The 17,209-nt window shown below is 54.2% G+C and overlaps 2 protein-coding genes across 3 annotated transcripts in view; both read left to right on the top strand.

Annotated features, from left to right (window-relative positions):
- The window catches only part of PRKD2 (protein kinase D2), a 30,678-nt gene extending 29,442 nt beyond the window's left edge, over nucleotides 1-1,236 (top strand). For both annotated transcript variants that reach the window (XM_045845351.1, XM_045845352.1), the window contains exons 18-19: nucleotides 475-560; nucleotides 788-1,236. In XM_045845351.1, the coding sequence (XP_045701307.1) occupies nucleotides 475-560; nucleotides 788-1,000 (299 nt within the window). In that variant the 3' untranslated portion in view covers nucleotides 1,001-1,236. The remainder of the gene's footprint in view (nucleotides 1-474; nucleotides 561-787) is intronic.
- Nucleotides 1,237-7,664: 6,428 nt separating this feature from the next.
- On the top strand, nucleotides 7,665-16,477 carry DACT3 (dishevelled binding antagonist of beta catenin 3). Its single transcript, XM_045845288.1, has 4 exons — nucleotides 7,665-7,947; nucleotides 12,849-12,945; nucleotides 13,098-13,250; nucleotides 14,239-16,477. Exons 1-4 carry the CDS (start codon nucleotides 7,699-7,701, stop codon nucleotides 15,621-15,623), a joined length of 1,884 nt encoding a protein of 627 aa, XP_045701244.1. The 5' UTR covers nucleotides 7,665-7,698; the 3' UTR covers nucleotides 15,624-16,477.
- Nucleotides 16,478-17,209: the final 732 nt, after the last annotated feature.

The raw sequence follows: 17,209 nt of genomic DNA, 5'->3' as shown, positions 1-17,209 counted from the left end.
ATTATTTTCCATATGAACCACTGTCAACCTACTTTTGCCCTACTCTGTATGTAGGCAAGCAAATATGTGGGCATATGTTCTCTTATTTCCCCTTTTTACACAGATGGTAGCATACCATACATGATGTTTTTCAACTTGCTTTGTCCACGTCACATTACATCTTGGACAAATGAGTTGGCTTAAAGAGAAATGTTAAGTGAAAAATCGTAGGTGTACCTGTATATACCCGTGTATGACAAACTTACGAAGGCGCCGTAATGAACAGAGGTAGGAGTTAGTATGTTTGCCACGTGTGTGGGAGGGAAACAAACTTGTGATTTAGTGAGGAAACGGGTGCGTGAGTGATTGACGCAGGTGAGGCTTCCGAGCCACTTGGGCCAGTGCAGAAGGAAGGCCTGGATGGGCAGCAAGCACGTGGGGGTGGCCTGTTAGCTCTCACCCCGCAGGGCTTGAACTGTCTCTCTCCCCACGCAGCCATAGACCTCATCAACAACCTGCTGCAGGTGAAGATGCGCAAGCGCTACAGCGTGGACAAGTCTCTCAGCCACCCGTGGTTACAGGTGATGCAGGGGGCGGGGCTGGGACGAGATGGGTGTGGTACGTTTAGGTGGTTGGGGAATGTGACTGAGCCTCCCATTGGCTGGGCTGTGGAAGGGGGTGGAGCTGCATCTCCATTGATTGGCTGGGCAGGTTGTGAAGGCTTCATCTTCATTGGTACCTAGCGCTGAGCTGCAAAGGCCTGCCCTCGGTGCAGCCCTCGAGCTAACTCCTGTTTTCCCGCGCTTAGGAGTACCAGACGTGGCTGGACCTCCGAGAGCTGGAGGGGAAGATGGGCGAGCGGTATATCACCCACGAGAGTGACGATGCGCGATGGGAGCAGTTCGTGGCGGACCACCCCCTGCCTGGGCCAGGGCTGATCGCGGACAGGGAGCTCGGGGGGGCCCTCCCACCACAGGACCACGAGATGCAGGGGCTGGCTCAGCGTATCAGCGTCCTCTGAGCCTCCGTGCCCTCACCCTGGCTGCCCCATGATGCTGTCCTCCCTCCTCGGGGAGCGGCCCTCTACACCGTCCCAGCGATCAACTGCTCTAGAGAAAGCGACTTGCTGCCCGAACTGGATGGCACACACCCCGGGGGAGGAGCATGGGGGAGGTGCTGGGAGTTATTTCCAAAATTAATTCTCCAACAATTAAAACGGACTCATCTCTGTCCCCTTGGCCACGGTCTCTGGCCACACCTCTTGTGTCGTCAGTTTGTTGTGCAACTGGAGAGAGGGCTGCCTAAAAAGCAGACCGGGTGGAGGGGAGACTGGAGAGGTGGAGAAGAGCAGAGAGGGGGAGGAGTTTTGGAAAGAGGACTAACGGTGGATAATACAGAGGATTGTCGGGAAGGGAGAGTAGAAGTGGGGACAGTGTGGAGTTGTATAGGGGGGAGAGGGAAGAGTAACAGATGGAAAGCTAGACGTGGAGGAGAGATGGAGGGAATATGATTGGACAGGGAGGTGGGGACAGATGCAGGGATGGAGAATTTAGAGAAAAGCAAGTAATCTCATGGCTTGTTTGATGCATTTTGTATTTGGTGCTGTTATTACTAATCACAACCATGCAAGCAGCTGAGGTCTGGTCTATAGTATCAAGCCAACACGATATTTGCTGTTTTATCTTGAAGTGGTGACTTCCACATATTAAATGTGCTCACACACTGGTTCATCCATTTGTCACACTGTGCTGGATGATGCTGGGGACATTGGTGACCAAGACACCCCAGACCCTGCCCTCAGCTGGCTCACCATTCAGTGGGGAGACGGACTTGTCCCTGCCTGAACAGTGATTACCCAGTGGGGCAGGGCTGGGGTGGGGAGCCCAGCAGAGTAGGGCAGCCCACAGCGAGCATGAGGGCCAGGGGGAACTAGTCTTCTGAGCTGGCTGACTTCTAATCCCTGAGGTTTTAGGCACAGGGAACACCTCTCCACATCTAACCCCTGCCCTCCTGTTCCCCAGCGTCAGCCAGACTCTTGGTCCCACAGCTGAGGGCGAATGATGTGGAAGCGTGCACCAGCGTACGTTCTCTTTACACCTGGGTCGCACTCAGACTCTCACGTCTTAGTTAAAGACTTTTCCTCGAGCCCGGTAAAAATCGTCCGTGTTTAGCAGCCAATTTAGGCTAGTTAGTCCCTGGAGCTTGCTCTTCGCGTCCTTCCAGTTTGTATCGATGAGTCCACCTGCTGGTAGGTTCTGGAACTGCAGCTGATTTGAAAAAGCTGAATGAGCCTCAGTGAAAGAAGGATCTCGGAATGAACCAGAACACCCCCGAGGCAGAATCCAAGCTAACGCTAAGTGGGGATTGTCCCATCCTGAATTTCTCTCCCTCTAGAACTGATCTAAGATCCACACAACAGAGAGACAAATCCAACTCCAAAGCCAGGCCAGGCTAGGAAATGTGCGGAAAGACTACTCAGGCCTGATTCTTGACTGTTGTCCTGGCCACTAGATTTAATATCCTGAGATCAGAAATTAGAGACATGATCTGGAAAAAAAAAAAAGCCCCAATTACAGAATTCCGGGAACTAGCCCAACATCACCACGGCAGACAAAATCAAATCCACACAACACCATTTAAGGTCCTACAACTTAAAACTGAAGCCCCCCCAAAATGTCCACTTTTGCAGGGCCATGGGATACCACAAAACCTAACCTTGATAGAGACACATGTAGATAGCATAAAAGGACACTGGACTTGAGACTGCCCAGTTTTAAAATAAAAAAGGAATTTGAGCCTAAGATTGTCTCCCCGACACCTCCCTTCCAGCAGACTTTGTCCTCTTGCCCGAAAATACCACCCAACCCTCAAAGGGAAGTGACCATCCCCATTAATGAATGGGCTTGCTGCCACCGTTTTAGTAGATTCTGGGGCCACCCCACCCCCAGTGGTATCTTGCAGTCCTGCCTCCAGCACACAGAGATAGCATGATGAGATGCCACAATTTGCCACTCGGTTTACCCTTGTCTAAGCCACTCTGTCTCATTAGGTCCCTTACTGGCCAGCAGTTTCTTACTCAGACTACTTCAGTAAATCTTTTCAGAGTGGATGTCCTATCAATCTGGAAGGTTAACCTCGCATGTTTATGAGTTTATTCCTCACAGTCCCTGACTGCTCCTGTTCATCTTGGGCTACTACCCTTCCTCCACTCCTACCCCAGCCCCAAAGTAACACATAGATCTCTCCCTCTGGCCCACAAAGTCAAGCTGTGCTAACCCACATTCCTGATTCTTTTTGCACCTCCAATGCAACAGACCTAGGATGCATCTTGGAGGATGAGCCTCTTACAGTGGCCATAGATCCTTTTGTGCGCCCCCCAAACTGCTTTAACACGCTCTGACACCTACCATCTAGGGCCTCCAGCCCATCACGCAGGGCCTTCTAACATGGCCTCTGGCCCCTGTAACACTCCCACCTTCTCCTTCAAGGCCCCCGATGTTGCTATTGGTTGGGATACGGTTAGTCCAAGACCTCTCGGCCATAAATAAAATGGTCAAATCTAAGCCTCTCTGTATCTTCTGATACCACCCACTTTCCTGGGTTAACATCTTCCTTGCTTTCTTTTATTTTTATTTTTAGAGAGAGGGGAAGGGAGGGAGAGAAAATATCAACTGGGGTGCATATGGGAGGCAACTGATTGATGTTTCTCTCTCACATCAATGTTTCTGTCCCTCTCTTCCTCCCTCTTATGCCCTCTCTGAAATTAATAAAATAAGATTAAAAAAATAAAATCAATGAGCATAGCCTCGGTGAGGATTTTTACAAAAAAGAAGGGTAATCTCATGTTGGTTTTGTCCACAAGAAAATAAAATGCCATTTTAAAGGCAAAATATTAAAAATGTCAGCTATTTTTTTAAAAAGATTTTATTTATTTATTTTTAGAGAGGGGAAGGGAGGGAGAAAGAGAGGGAGAGAAATATCAATGTGTGGTTGCTTCTCGCATGCCCCCTACTGGGGACCTGGACCCTGCAACCCAGGCATGTGCCCTGACTGGGAATCGAACCTGCGACCCTTTGGTTTGCAGCCTGTGCCCAATCCACTGAGCCACATCAACCAGGGCTGCTTTCTACTCTTTGCAGTGTCTTTATTCTCATATGCTACTGTATGATACCATATAATAAATTTCACTGAAGTTGCGTTTCTTTCTCAAAAAAATCTTAAAAATAGCCCTGGCTGGCGTAGCTCAGTGGATTGAGCGCGGGCTGGGAACCAAAGTGTCCCAGGTTCGATTCCCAGCCAGGGTACATTCCTGGGTTGCAGGCCATAAACCCCAGCAACCGCACATTGATGTTTCTCTCTCTCCCTCTCTCTATCGCCCTCCCTTCCCTCTCTAAAAATAAATAAATAAAATATTTTTAAAAAATCTTAAAAAAAAACAACAAATGAGAGTGCAGAGTAGATACCTTTGTAAACTGCTGTTTGTTTTTTCATTGAAATGCTGCAACTCAGAGTATCTTCTGTTATTGCTATCTTTAGCTCTTCCTCACCACTTCTTACCCAGACAGACCCTTATATAATTAGCCAACATGTGCCTCAATGGGGGACTAAACCTACAACCTAAGCATGTGCCCTCACCAGGAATAGAACTGGCAACCCTTTGCTTCACAGGCCTGCGCTCAATCTACTGAGCTACACCAGCCAGGCATCACTGAATCTTTTATGTAGTAAATGACACTGTACCAACCTGAATGGCAAGAACCACCTCCTCACTGAACTCACACCCAGGTTTTCCAGATATCAAAATATTACCCATCCCAAGTCAACCAATGCTGCCAACCATTTCTCTTGGTGCAGTGGCATTGCTTGCTCTTTTTTTGACTGATCTCAAGGTCCCAGTCTTGTCCCCACATCTTCTCCTTGATTTTCCATCTTTAATCAACATTTGCTTTCTGACCACTCAAATAAGCAAAAGCCCTGGCTAGTGTAGCTCAGTGAATTGAGCACAGGCTTCAAACCAAAGGGTCGCCAGTTCGATTCCCAGTCAGGGCACATACCTGGGTTGCAGGGGCCAGGTCCCCAGTGGGGGGCCACGTGAGAGGCAACCACACATTGATGTTTCCTTCCCTCTCTTTCTCCCTCCCTTCCCCTCTCTCTAAAAATAAATAAAACCTTAAAAAAATTTTAAAAATCAAAATTTTCTCCATGAAACCTGGATCGCCCACAATGACACATACTTTCCGTGTGTGGATTTCACTGACTGGTATCTACCTACCAGCGGGACTGGCTGCTGCGCTCTTGCCAATCCTGTGAGCCTTTATCAGAGTTTCAATCCCCCCTAATTCTACCAATACCCACATTTCACTCTTTCTCCTTTCAAACCTCCAACTTCTCACCAACATAAGAGATCTGTTGAATCCTGTGGAGGCTAAAAACCACCACGCAGACACGAGGCCCAGGACGACTGTGATGTCCTTATTCATTGGGATCCAATGAAGCCTTGGAACAAGAAACCAGAGTGAAGTCCGAGGATTCAATATGGCCTCCAACCACATGTGGGCCACAGGTTAGGGGTTGCCGGGGGAGGGACTTGTAGGCTGCGGTTGGAAGCGATGTTGCACAGTCCTTTCCAGAAACTCTGCAGGCATTGTTGTTATTGATAAGGACACTGAGAGGCCAACAAAGAAATCCGCAGAATTGCTGTTCTGGCTTCACCAACCAAGGATCTCTCCTCACCTCCTTCTCGGAACCCTGTCAACTGGCGGCCCTCTGGCCTCAGATCCTGGTTTTATTTCTTTATTCAAGCCATTTTGATTTTTCTTCCAGAAATACTCAACTTCCAATGCCTGCTGACCAGCCTCCTAACTCAGCTTGCGATCCAATATTTTACACGGCAAGTGGTTCGACTCTCTTGTGCAAACAGCAGGGATGAAAAACTAATCCTGACATTGCCCCTGACTCCTGAGACAATCTTGTGTGAGAGCAAGCTCCCCAGAACTCCTTTCCTTCAATCCCAATCATCTCCTCATGTTGGAAAATCAAGGTCATTAAGGACAGTCTAGGTCTGTCTTAAACAAGAGGGGGACTGAATAAAGTTTGTCTCTATTGAAGTCCAGGCTTGTTTTTCTCCTTTGGACTCTAGATATTTATTTACTTATTTATTTATCTATCCATCTATCTATATATCTATCTATTTATTTATCACATCCTTGCTTGATTCTTAATTCATGGAAGGCACCACTCCAAGCACTCGACCAATATCTCACTTAATCCCCATAACAGCTCTGTGAGGTAAGGCAATATTCTGACCCCCATTATACAGATGAAGAAATTGAGGCACAAGAGCGGTTAAGCAAGTGTCTTAAGGTCACACAGCTGGAAAGTGGCAGAGTTGGGGCTCACTCGTGATGGTCTTTGCTCTCATTCTCTACTATTGCCTCTCCAGCTATTAGAAGGTCACTCATTAAAAAGGGAGGTTCTCACATGATCTTCTGAGCTCTGGTTTTGAAGGGGTCAAGGATTGTCTGAGAAATGGTGATCAATATTGGAGCTAGATCTCCTTAAAGGTTGTAGGAACGCACACTCCATGTAGTGACACAGGCTGGCCGCCTGAGGGGGCGCCAGCCCCACTTGCGGAGCCCCGATAGGGAGGAGGGAACCTTAGAAACAAATGTCAGGCTCAAACTCTTAGGACCATGGAATGTTGAGAACACTGCATAGTAGAAGGCTGAGAACAAAGCCTCTTAGAACGTAGAACAAAGACCCCTGGAATGGTAGAATGGCCAGCGCAGAGACTCACAGCAGGCAGACAAAAGACGCTTAGATTCTGTTATGGTCGAATCATAGAACCTTCTACCCAGTGTCTCACAAGTCCAGGACTTGGGATATAACTGATCTTAGACCTTGAGGAGCAAGACTGACTACATAATTTGCGAGGCCTAACATGAAATTGAAAACGCGGGGCCCTAGTTCAAAAATTAAGAATGTCAAGACGAAAACAGCAGATCATTAAAACCAAGCTGGTCGCACCCGGTTGAAGCCAGCCCTGCTTACAAGTATAATTTTATGGGAGATTGTTGATCTTAGCTAGACTGGCCCTCTAGTTTTACAGCTGAATGTCTTGGAAGTCTTCATGGAGGAGGAGGCAAAATCAGGGTTCGACCCTCTAACCTTTTCCTCTCTCTGTTCACGGGTTCGAGGGGCTGAAGAGAGAGGGGCTTCTGCCAAACTGTCTCTTGGACCCGTTCTCTATTTATAGAACGCCTCCTCCCCTCTTGCTAGACAGTCCAATGGTAGCCGGAGCTCGCCCACAAGGGGGCGGAACCAGCTGCGGGACTGGGGAAGCACGGACCAATGACAAAGGGGCCAGACCCAGCTTGTTTCATTGTGACGCTTGGGGGGCGTGGCCATGGACCTGTGGCTGGCTAGCGGGGGGCGTGTCAAGGCCGCCTGAGAGCACAGCGAGTATGCAGCTGCGAGCATGCGTCGTGTTGGAGGGGCGGGTGCAAGGCCGAGCAATAGGCGACCGTTGCTGTGTGGCCGGGGGCGTGGCCATGAAGATAAGGCGCGGGTGGGCGGCCCAATGGGCGGGCGCCTATGCAGATGAGACGGTGACAGCCGGGCCAGCGGGCGGGCGGGCAGGCGGGCTGTTGGGGCGGGGAGGTGGGACCCGGAGAGGGGTGGCCGCGGGGCCCGGTTGGGCTGGGGCGGGGGGCCGCAGCCATGATCCGGGCCTTCTCGTTCCCGGTGAGCCCCGAGCGGGGCCGGCTGCGGGGCTGGCTGGAGGGCAGCCTGGCCGGGCTCTGCGAGTTGCACTGGTTACGGGAGAGGCAGGAGTACCGCGTGCAGCAGGCGCTGCGGCTGGCCCAGCCCGGAATGGGGGGCGCCGAGGCCGAGGACGAGGAGGACGCCGACGAGGATGAAGATGCAGCGGCAGCGCGCCGGGCCGCAGCGGCCCTGGAAGAGCAGCTGGTGAGGGGCCGCCTGTCCATCCGTCCCTCCGCACCCATCTGTGTCGGTCTGTCCGTCTGTCTGGGTTAGACGTTCATACACCGGTCCCGGTGGGGGGAAGGGAGGGGCGAAGGGCAGGGGGTGGGGCTGCGGACCTTGGAGTCTGGGTGGCGGGAGGGATGTGGCCTCCCCACCCCCCAGACTGGGAAAGGGGGGACTGCATCGCCTCTGCTGGAGCCTTTGGAGATGCACAAGGCCCCGTCCCCTCCTCCCCTTCCCTAAAGAAAATCCTTCTGGGCGCCAAGTATGTGTCAAGCCCGGGGACCAGTGTTCTGCATGCGTTGTCTTCCTGTAGTTTGGGCGGTAGTCCCCATTTTACAGAGAAAGAAACTGAGGCTCAGGGAGGGCAAACGACTCACCCAAGGTCACACAGCTGGGATCCAAACATGCCCCACTCTGAGCCCTGGCTACCAGGGCTCCATCTCCTTAAGTCCTGGTGAGCTTGGTGATCTCCAGAGGGGGCCAAATGGAGGGGGGGATGATTGTTGAGAGGAAGCTCACAGTTTCTGAGGACCCCATGGTGATCTTGATCCTCCCGTGACACTTTGCCTCCTTTCCTACCTGGTCCCAACCCTGGTTAACTCAAGAGGAGGCTGGTAGAGGCAGCATGGGGGTCTGACTTCTGGACTCTCTGGGTGTGCTAATGGGGGAAAATGAGGCAGAAGTCTCCAGAATGACTTTTGTCATTCTTCACTCTCCCTCTCGTCATTTCCTGATTGTCCCGACCTCTTGCTGGGATCCTCACACTCTTCCTCCCGCATCTCTGTGACTTGCTGTGTGTGTCTCTGTCTCTCTGAAAAAGTGTCTCTCTGCTTCTCTGGTTCTGTCTCCCTGCTCTTCCCTTCTTGCACATTTGCATCTCGCTCTTACCGCCTTGTGTCCTAGTCCCTATCTCTCCCTTCCCCTCCCCCCAGCCCACCAGGCCCCAGACCCCAGCTCCCCTTGCAGATCCCATCCCCAAGCCTGTGGGTGGTCAGAGCTTCCCGTTTGGGGAAACCTGAGCCGAGGTGACGGGGGAGGGGGCTCTCCCTGCGGCTGACCTCGACTGCCCCTACCTCAGTTGGGGACTGGGGAGGGGACTGAAGCCAGACTCCTAGGCTGCACGCCCAGCCCCTCCCCCCCACCCCGGGAGTGGGACCCTGCACATTCTTCTCTGGAAACAGAAACAGCTGTGGGAGGCCCCACCCCCTCCCAAAGTTAGAGACGCATTGTGGGGGCCTTCACCAGCTCCCCCCACCTCACACACAGCAGGCTGGGCTTGGGGAGGCACCTCTCACCTCTAGTAGGAGAGGGAGAAGGCATGGGGATGGGCAAGCCGTGTCCTTCCTCCCTGTCCCTCAGTCTCTCCCTGTCTCTGCCTCAGTCTCCTCTCCCTTCCCCCTTCAGCTTCCCCACCTCTGCCCCTCAGCTCCCCCCCACCCACGAGGTGGTAGTAGAGAGGCCTCTTTCCCCTACAGTCTCCAGGCAAAGCTTCGTCCCAGCGTCAGGGAGGAGGCGGTGGCAGGCAGCGGGAGGAGACAGCAGCACTGAGCGAGGAGCTGAGAAGCGCTAAATATAAACCCCTCTGGTGTTGGGGGTTCCTTGGTCCTTCTGAAGAGGGGCGGAGGCCTCTACTCATTCCTGAGCCTCTGTCTTACCATGCTTACCTTCCCACCCACCCCTGCCCAGGAATATACTCCCTTCGAAGCAAGAGCACTGAGCCAGGCTTCATTAGTTTCTAATAAGAATGATGGGGATGAAGGAACAGAGTATCACAGAGAAAACAGGCAGGAATTCTGGAAGGGGGTGGGGGAGTCCAACTCCCACCAAGGAGGTGGGGTGGTCCAACTCCCACCAAGGAAAAATTTCCTCTTCCAGCAAGGACTTAAGCTAGACTTGCAGAAGGACTTCCTCACAGAAACAAAGGGAGTTGGACACAGACTAGGGGCATGGGATGGGAGCTCTAACCATACTCATGCTAAACCCACTTTAGCCTGATGCCCTCAAACGCACTGGGCATTGTGGGCAGATAAACAGGGAGCCAGATTCAGACCAAAGACCTTCTGGTCTTTTAAAGATTCATCCTTTTGCAGCTGGAAAGAAGGAGGTCAGACTTCGAATAGACCGGGGGAAGGAGCGTTGGGGGTCCAGGCACAAAGGCGGAGGAGGCCTCTCCTTTCTGTTCCCCTCACTCCTCTCTTCCCTGCAGTGGGGGAGAATTGAAATTCGACCTGAAAAACTGAACATTGCATCTGAATTATACCAGTAAAACATGATTTAATATTTTCCTTGATAGAAAATTCAGAGTTTTCATGCAGTAATAAAAGCTGGCATTTTCGAAGTGCTTAAAAGGAACTGTTGTTTGAACTCACGGGGCCCTCAGCAACCGCATGAGGGAGGGAGTCACAGAGTGCCCTGTTACAGTGAGGACACCGAGGCCCAGAGAGGCGAAGCAGCCTGCAAGGCCACACAGCTGGGAAAGGCCAGAGCTGAATCGGAACCCTGGCAATTAGGCTCCAAGCTATGCCTCCTTGACCACTTCATCATACAAACCCGCCCCCTTATCCCTCACTTGGCTTCCTAAATGCATCCTCTCTGAAGTCACCTCTGTGTCACCTCGGGAGTCCCTCCAGACTTCTCGCAGTGCAGCTGCCGAGAGAAACAGTTTACATACCAAAAACAGAGTTTTGCTTTGCGCTTTACAAATTCCAGTCTCTTGGGTGAGGTTCCAAAGACCACGCCAGGGGTTCTCGAAATGTGGCCCAGAATCACATGGACACCTGTTAGAAATGCAGTTTGGGGGGGCTCCAGACCGGAATCAGGAGCTCTGGGGGCAGTGATTCAGCTTTTAATATGCCCTCCGGCCAATTCTAACCCACTCTCATACTATTCATTCTTCACTTGCCTTTCTCTACTCAGTGCTCTCTCGTGGGGATGCCTCTCTACAGAGATTGCCTCCTTCCATTTTACCAGTGGCATAGTATTCCGCTGCACACACTCATTCATTCCTTCATCGAACATTTCACTTACTTTGTGCCAGGCACCGTTCTAAGCACTGGAGGTGGAGGATGCGGCCGTGAACGGAACAGACACGAATCTCCACCTTCCGGGGGCTGGCCAACATCCCAGTGAGAGAGACAATAAGCAAATAACAACCTGATAAGTAACTTTAAGCCAGGAGGGCAGTGCTGCTACGGAGGGGAAAAGGCAGAGCACCAGGGGTGCAGAGTGACAGGGGAGCTATTTTGAAAAGAGGGTGGGAGAAGGGATTGGGTAAGTGAAGTTTCTGAATGAAGCAAGGGAGTGAGCCAGGAGGAGATGCGGGGGACAAATGCTGCTGAGATTGGAACATGCCTGGCGTGTTCCGGGAGCAGCGAAGAGGCCAAGGTGGCCAGCGCGCCGTGAGCAAGCGGGCGATTAGCGGGGCACGTGATATCGGTTATCTGGGCGATTCTGATTTTTTCTTTTAGCCACCCCGGATGCTGCACAGGTCGGCTGCTTTCCCGGGTTTTGCTCAAAGATGACACCATCCTGAGCACCTCTGCATACCCAGAGCAGGAGTCCTGAGTGGACTCTCTTGTTGACTTACTGCCGTATAAACAAGCCCAGACGGGGGCTACTGTTCTGGGGGGAGGGGGAGGATGGGGCTCAGGAGAGCAGACACAAGTCTAGGAAGCTGGGGGGCGGGGGGCGGGGTCTGAGAGGGAGCTGGCCTGTCTTTCTGCCTTAAATAGGCAGGGCCGGGCGCCTGCCCTCCCAGCCCCTCCTCCTTCCCTCCTCCCCTCCCTCCCGCCGGCCAGACAAGCCGCTTTTGTCTGAGGGGCAACCGTCAGCTCAGCCTGCCGCCACCCCTGGCCTCACCCGGACCCCTGTGAGGCTCTTCCTGGCTCTGGCCCCATTTCCCCAAATGGGGTTAAGTTCTAGTCTCTTCGGCCACATTTGTTTTGTTTCAGTCCCTATTCCCCAGCCACAGCCACTGCTACACTCCCCTCAAAGCGTTTGCACCTTCATTTAGTCACAACTGATAAGAAATGGTCTCCCCCACCACCCCCAGCTCCAGATCAAGAAGGAGCCAAGGTAGACACAACAGAAATTTCTTATGAGGATGGGGAGCAGCGGGTGGACCCTGGGGGCCTCTGGGTGAGATTGAAGCTAGAGCAGGAGGCAGCTGTGGTCCCAGGGGCAAAGGTACCTGCCAGGGCTCAGTGGTGCAGTACCACTGAGGCTAGCTAGACTCACAGAAGGACTTTCCAGTAGGCATGTGGGTTCTTTCTGAAGAGAGGAGCAAAGACATAGGAGTCCTAGCCTATTTCATCCAAGTGAGGGGAAGGGTCAGTCTGCACCAGGAGCACGCAGGAAGACTTGCAAAAGAACTTTCTACTGGTGACTAACGGGCAGTGGGGGAAGATGGGAGCATCTGAGGCGGAAGGGTCCAGGGCTGGGAGAAGGCAGAACGATGCCTAAGGGACCCGCCAGGTCCTGGCCACCAACTTTTGGCAGTGCAGTGAAGTAGCAGGAAGTGAAGTGAGCCTCAATGAGGGACATTTTAATAGGGGTCAAGGGGCCATGAGCACAGATGGAAGAAGGGGAGGGGGCAGGGGTAGGACCTACTGAGGCCTCATCACACCTTATAGGAAACGATGCGGCTGCAGCTGGAAGGGCTGGAGTTAGCCAGGACTTTTTCATGAGATGAAGGTGCAGAGATCTTGGGGGACAGGGTGGGGGGTGGAATCCTGAGACTCAGGTCTTGCTTTTACCCTTCTGAAGACAGAGCCTCATCGTCCAAGTGAAACTCGGCCCATGAGCTCCTGGGATAGGGGACCGGTCTGCAGAGGACTGGGGCTGGGGTGGGTTCTGACCGTCCTGCTCTCCCGTGCCCTCAGGAGGCCTTGCCCGGGCTCATCTGGGACCTGGGCCAGCAGCTGGGAGACCTGAGCCTGGAATCTGGGGGCCTGGAACAGGAGAGCGGGCGCAGCTCGGGTGAGCGTGGGTGAAGGGAGCAGGGTCGGCCTGGGACACCCCAGTGTTTTCCACTGTCCCCCATCCCTCAGACCCCCATCTCTGTCGCTTGGTCTCCTCTTTTCTCCCCAGTCAGACCTCCCTGAGTGTCTCTGCCCTTCTCCCCAATCCAGGCTTCTATGAAGACCCCAGCTCCACAGGAGGTCCCGACTCACCACCTTCGACCTTCTGTGGCGACAGTGGCTTCTCTGGATCTGGCTCCTATGGACGCCTGGGTCCCTCTGAACCCCGGGGCATCTATGCCAGCGAGAGGCCCAAGTCCTTAGGTAAGGTGGGTGGGGTTGGGGCCCTCAAGAGCCAGGGAACTGACTGCGAGAAAAATGGTTTTGAGTACCCACTTCCGAGCCAGACCAACCTGAATTCTAATTCTGGCTGTGACATTCCCTTTCATGGGATTTTGAGCATTTGTTTCTTTCTGGGCCTGTTTCTCCGTCTGTGAGAATGGGGTTAATAACAGCACCTACCTCGTAGGGAAGTTTTGAGTATTCAGTGAGCCTCTGCCGTAAGGCATTGGACTTGGCACATGGGAGCCTCTCAGTAATCAGGAACTGCTGTTATTCGTTTATTCAAGTGCGTTTCTGAGCCCCTGCGACGTGCTATCCTAGCACTATCCTAGGGTGAGGGACACAGCAGTGAAAAAAGTCCCTCTCCTCACAAAACTGACGTTCTGGTGGGTGAAACAGGTTAACACACAAGATAAGTAAGTAAAATATACAGGATATTAGGTGTTGACTTGAACAATGAGAAGAAAATTAGGGAAGGGGACTACAGCATATCCCTTTGATTGGGGGAGGAGTTGCAATTTCACAAAATGTGGTCAGAGAGGGCATCACGGAGACTCTGCCAGCTGAGTGGCACGGCACCCTGAAGTAAACGGACCGATCAGATGTCCTGAGAGAAGAGCATTGCAGGAACCGGGAATAGCAAGTGTAAAGGCCCTGAGGCCGGAGCTGGACTGGCCTGCGCATCCAAGTGGTCACTGGCCCGGTACATACAGATCTATAAATACAGAGCAGAGGGGTTAGAAATGGAGGTCCGAGAGGCAGAGGCAGGACAGACCATTCAGGGTCTGGCAGGCTGCTGGGAAGAGTTTGTTGTAAATCTCATGGGAGGGAAGGGGTGAGCGCAGGGTTTGATGTTGTTTTTTAATGGGAGTGGGACAACAGGGGGGAAATGCCCCTTTTAGGCTCTATGGGAAAGGGCTTTGAGAGCCTCTCCCACTCTTCCTTTTTACATTTTGCTTCCCTCCCGTAGGAGACGCCAGTCCCAGCGCTCCCGAGGCCGTGGGAGCTCGGGCACCAGTGCCGCGGTCCTTCTCCGCCCCCTACCCGACGGCCGCCGGGTCTGCGGGCCCGGAGGCCTGCTCCTCAGCGGAGCGGCGCGCCCGCGCTGGGCCCTTCTTGACGCCCAGCCCTCTGCACGCCGTGGCGCTGCGCAGCCCGCGGCCATGTCGTCCTCCCGCAGACTCGCCCGAGGTACCGGGCGCAGGGCGGCCCCTGGACGGCTACATCTCGGCGCTCCTGCGCAGGCGCCGCCGCCGGGGGGCGGGCCAGCCCCGGACCAGTCCCGGGGGCGCGGACGGGGGCCCGCGGCGCCAGAACAGCGTGCGCCAGCGGCCGCCGGACGCGTCCCCGCCCCCCGGAGGCGCGCGGCCCGCGCCTGAGCCCCCAGTGGAGCGCGCGGGGGGCCGTCCCTCTAGCCCGGCAGCCTTGGGCCGGGCCTGGGCCTCACCGTGGGAGTCTGAGGTGGCGCCCGAGCCTGCCGCGTCGCCCGCTGTCCCCTCGCCCCCGGACAGCCCGGCCGAGGGCCGCCTGGTGAAGGCGCAGTACATCCCAGGCGCACAGGCGGCCACCCGTGGCCTCCCGGGCCGCGCGGCTCGCCGCAAAGCGCCACCACTGACCCGGGGCCGCAGCGTGGAGCAGTCCCCGCCCCGGGAGCGTCCCAGGGCCGCGGGCCGCCGCGGACGCATAACAGAGGCTTCGGGCCGCCGAGGCTCGCCCCGGGCTCGGAAGGCCGCGCGCTCCCAGTCCGAGACCAGCCTGCTGGGCCGCGCCGCTGCGGTTCCTCCGGGGCCTCCCAAGTACCCCACAGCGGAACGGGAAGAGCCTCGGCCTCCGCGGCCCCGCCGCGGCCCAGCACCCACGCTGGCCGCGCAGGCTGCAGGGTCCTGCCGCCGCTGGCGCTCCACGGCCGAGATCGACGCAGCCGATGGGCGCCGCGGCCGTCCCCGCGCCCCCGCCGCCCGTGGCCCAGGTCCCGGCCCATCCCCGTCTGCTCCTCAGCGCCGGTTGCTCTATGGCTGTGCGGGCAGCGACTCCGAGTGCTCGACGGGGCGCCTGGGGCCCCTGGGACGCCGGGGCCCTGCGGGCGGCGGCTACGGGGAGAGTGAATCGAGCGCCAGCGAGGGGGAGTCGCCTGCCTTCAGCTCCGCATCTAGCGACTCAGACGGCAGCGGTGGCCTCGTGTGGCCGCAGCAGCTGGTGGCAGCCACCGCGGCTTCCGGGCCGGGAGGTGGTGCTGGTGGTGGGGCGCCTGCCGGCCCCGCCAAAGTCTTTGTGAAGATCAAGGCTTCCCACGCGCTCAAAAAGAAGATACTGCGTTTCCGTTCGGGTTCTCTTAAGGTCATGACTACAGTGTGAGTTTGGGGGTTTGCTTGGGCTCCCCCTTCATAGCCTCAGTTCCACCACACTCCCAATCACTGACCCTTCCACACCTCCCTTCCAAAGACCACCATTTTCTCGGTTTCCAAAGACCCTCCCCGACTGCCCCCATCCACGGCAGGCTTGGTTGAAAAGGCTCCCCCTCCAACGTAGGGAGGAATGGGGGAGGAGCCCTGTTTGACCCAGTTCAGCTGCTGGCTCTGCAGCCCGCGGGCAAGAAAGTTCCCTCTCTCTGGACCTCACTTTCCTTATCTGTACTATGGGTGTACTATGGTATGCTGAAGGGGGTAATTCGGTTTGAATTGCCCCATTTTAGTTTAGACACGTAGCCTGTTTGATGTCCTTCACTCCCTTCACTGCGCCCTCTTATTCCTCCTCTCCATGCCCAGACATGGCCCCCTCATACACAAAGTGCCCCCCACCCATGTCTCTGGACCCCCTAGGATATTCTCTTGGCACCGGGTTAGAGACCCTGTGTCTGACCCAGATGGTGCCTGCAGAGTGCCCTGGGAAGGGAAGGAGCTCTGATTCTGGGGTTTCGAGGGTCAAGTAGGAGTTGATAACACCTGGAAAGAATGACTCTTTTACCTCGATCCATGGACAGTTATGGAGGACTGGGAAGTAGAAGAGGGGAAGGAAGATGGCTTCTATCTGGTGTCCCCCCACCCACCAGAGGGAGTGGGGGGAGCTCAGGATGACCCTCAGCTATTCCAATCCAGTATTTTTTTTCTTTTTAAAAATTACTGTATTTATTATGACGATGGTGACTCCCCGGTGCACAGGGGGGCCGGATTCTGTGTGTTTCTCTAACCTCTTTGTAAATAAATGCACAATGTTACATATGCGGTGGGTCTATGTCTGCTTTTTCTTTGAACTAACATTTATTTATTTTTTAAGATTTTATTTATTTATTTTTAGAGAGGGGAAGGGAGGGAGAAAGAGAGGGAAACATCAATGGGTGGTTGCCTCTCACGTGCCCCCGACTGGAGACTTGGCCTGCAACCCTGACTGGGTTGTGCCCTGACTGGGAACTGAACCCATGATCCTCTGGATCATAGGATGACACTTAATCCCCTGAGCCACACTAACCAGGGCTGGGCTAACATTTACTGAGTGATTACTGTTTGCTTTGTTTCTTAAAGATTTTATTTATTTATTTTTAGATAGGGGGGAGGGAGGGAGAAAGAGGGAGAGAAACATCAGTTATTTGCCTCTTGCGTGCCTGCACTGGGGACCTGGCCCGCAACCCAGGCATGTGCCCTGACCAGGAATCGAACCCAGGATCTCAGTTTGCAAGCCTGCACTCAATCCACTGAGCCACACCAGCCAGGGCTTTGGATGTAACGTGTCCAGAACCAGATGGCAGATAGCAGGGTGGGTCTCAACATCGTTTTCCTATCATTGGCTCTTTTACTTCAACGAATCTGGCCTTCGATGGAATTTTGTGTGCTCATAAATATGGTTTCATAAAAGCAGAGGCAATACAGGTAAAGGAACAGCCCCAGACCCCCTTTCTCAGAAGTCACCATAACCAGTTTGATGTGCATCCTTCATGCGTTGGCATA

This window comes from Phyllostomus hastatus, unplaced genomic scaffold, assembly GCF_019186645.2.
Source record: "Phyllostomus hastatus isolate PE091 unplaced genomic scaffold, TTU_PhHast_1.1 phas_contig_468, whole genome shotgun sequence".
Lineage (NCBI taxonomy): Eukaryota > Metazoa > Chordata > Mammalia > Chiroptera > Phyllostomidae > Phyllostomus > Phyllostomus hastatus.
Note: the sequence above shows the minus strand (reverse complement) of the source record. Positions and strands in the feature narration are given on the sequence as shown.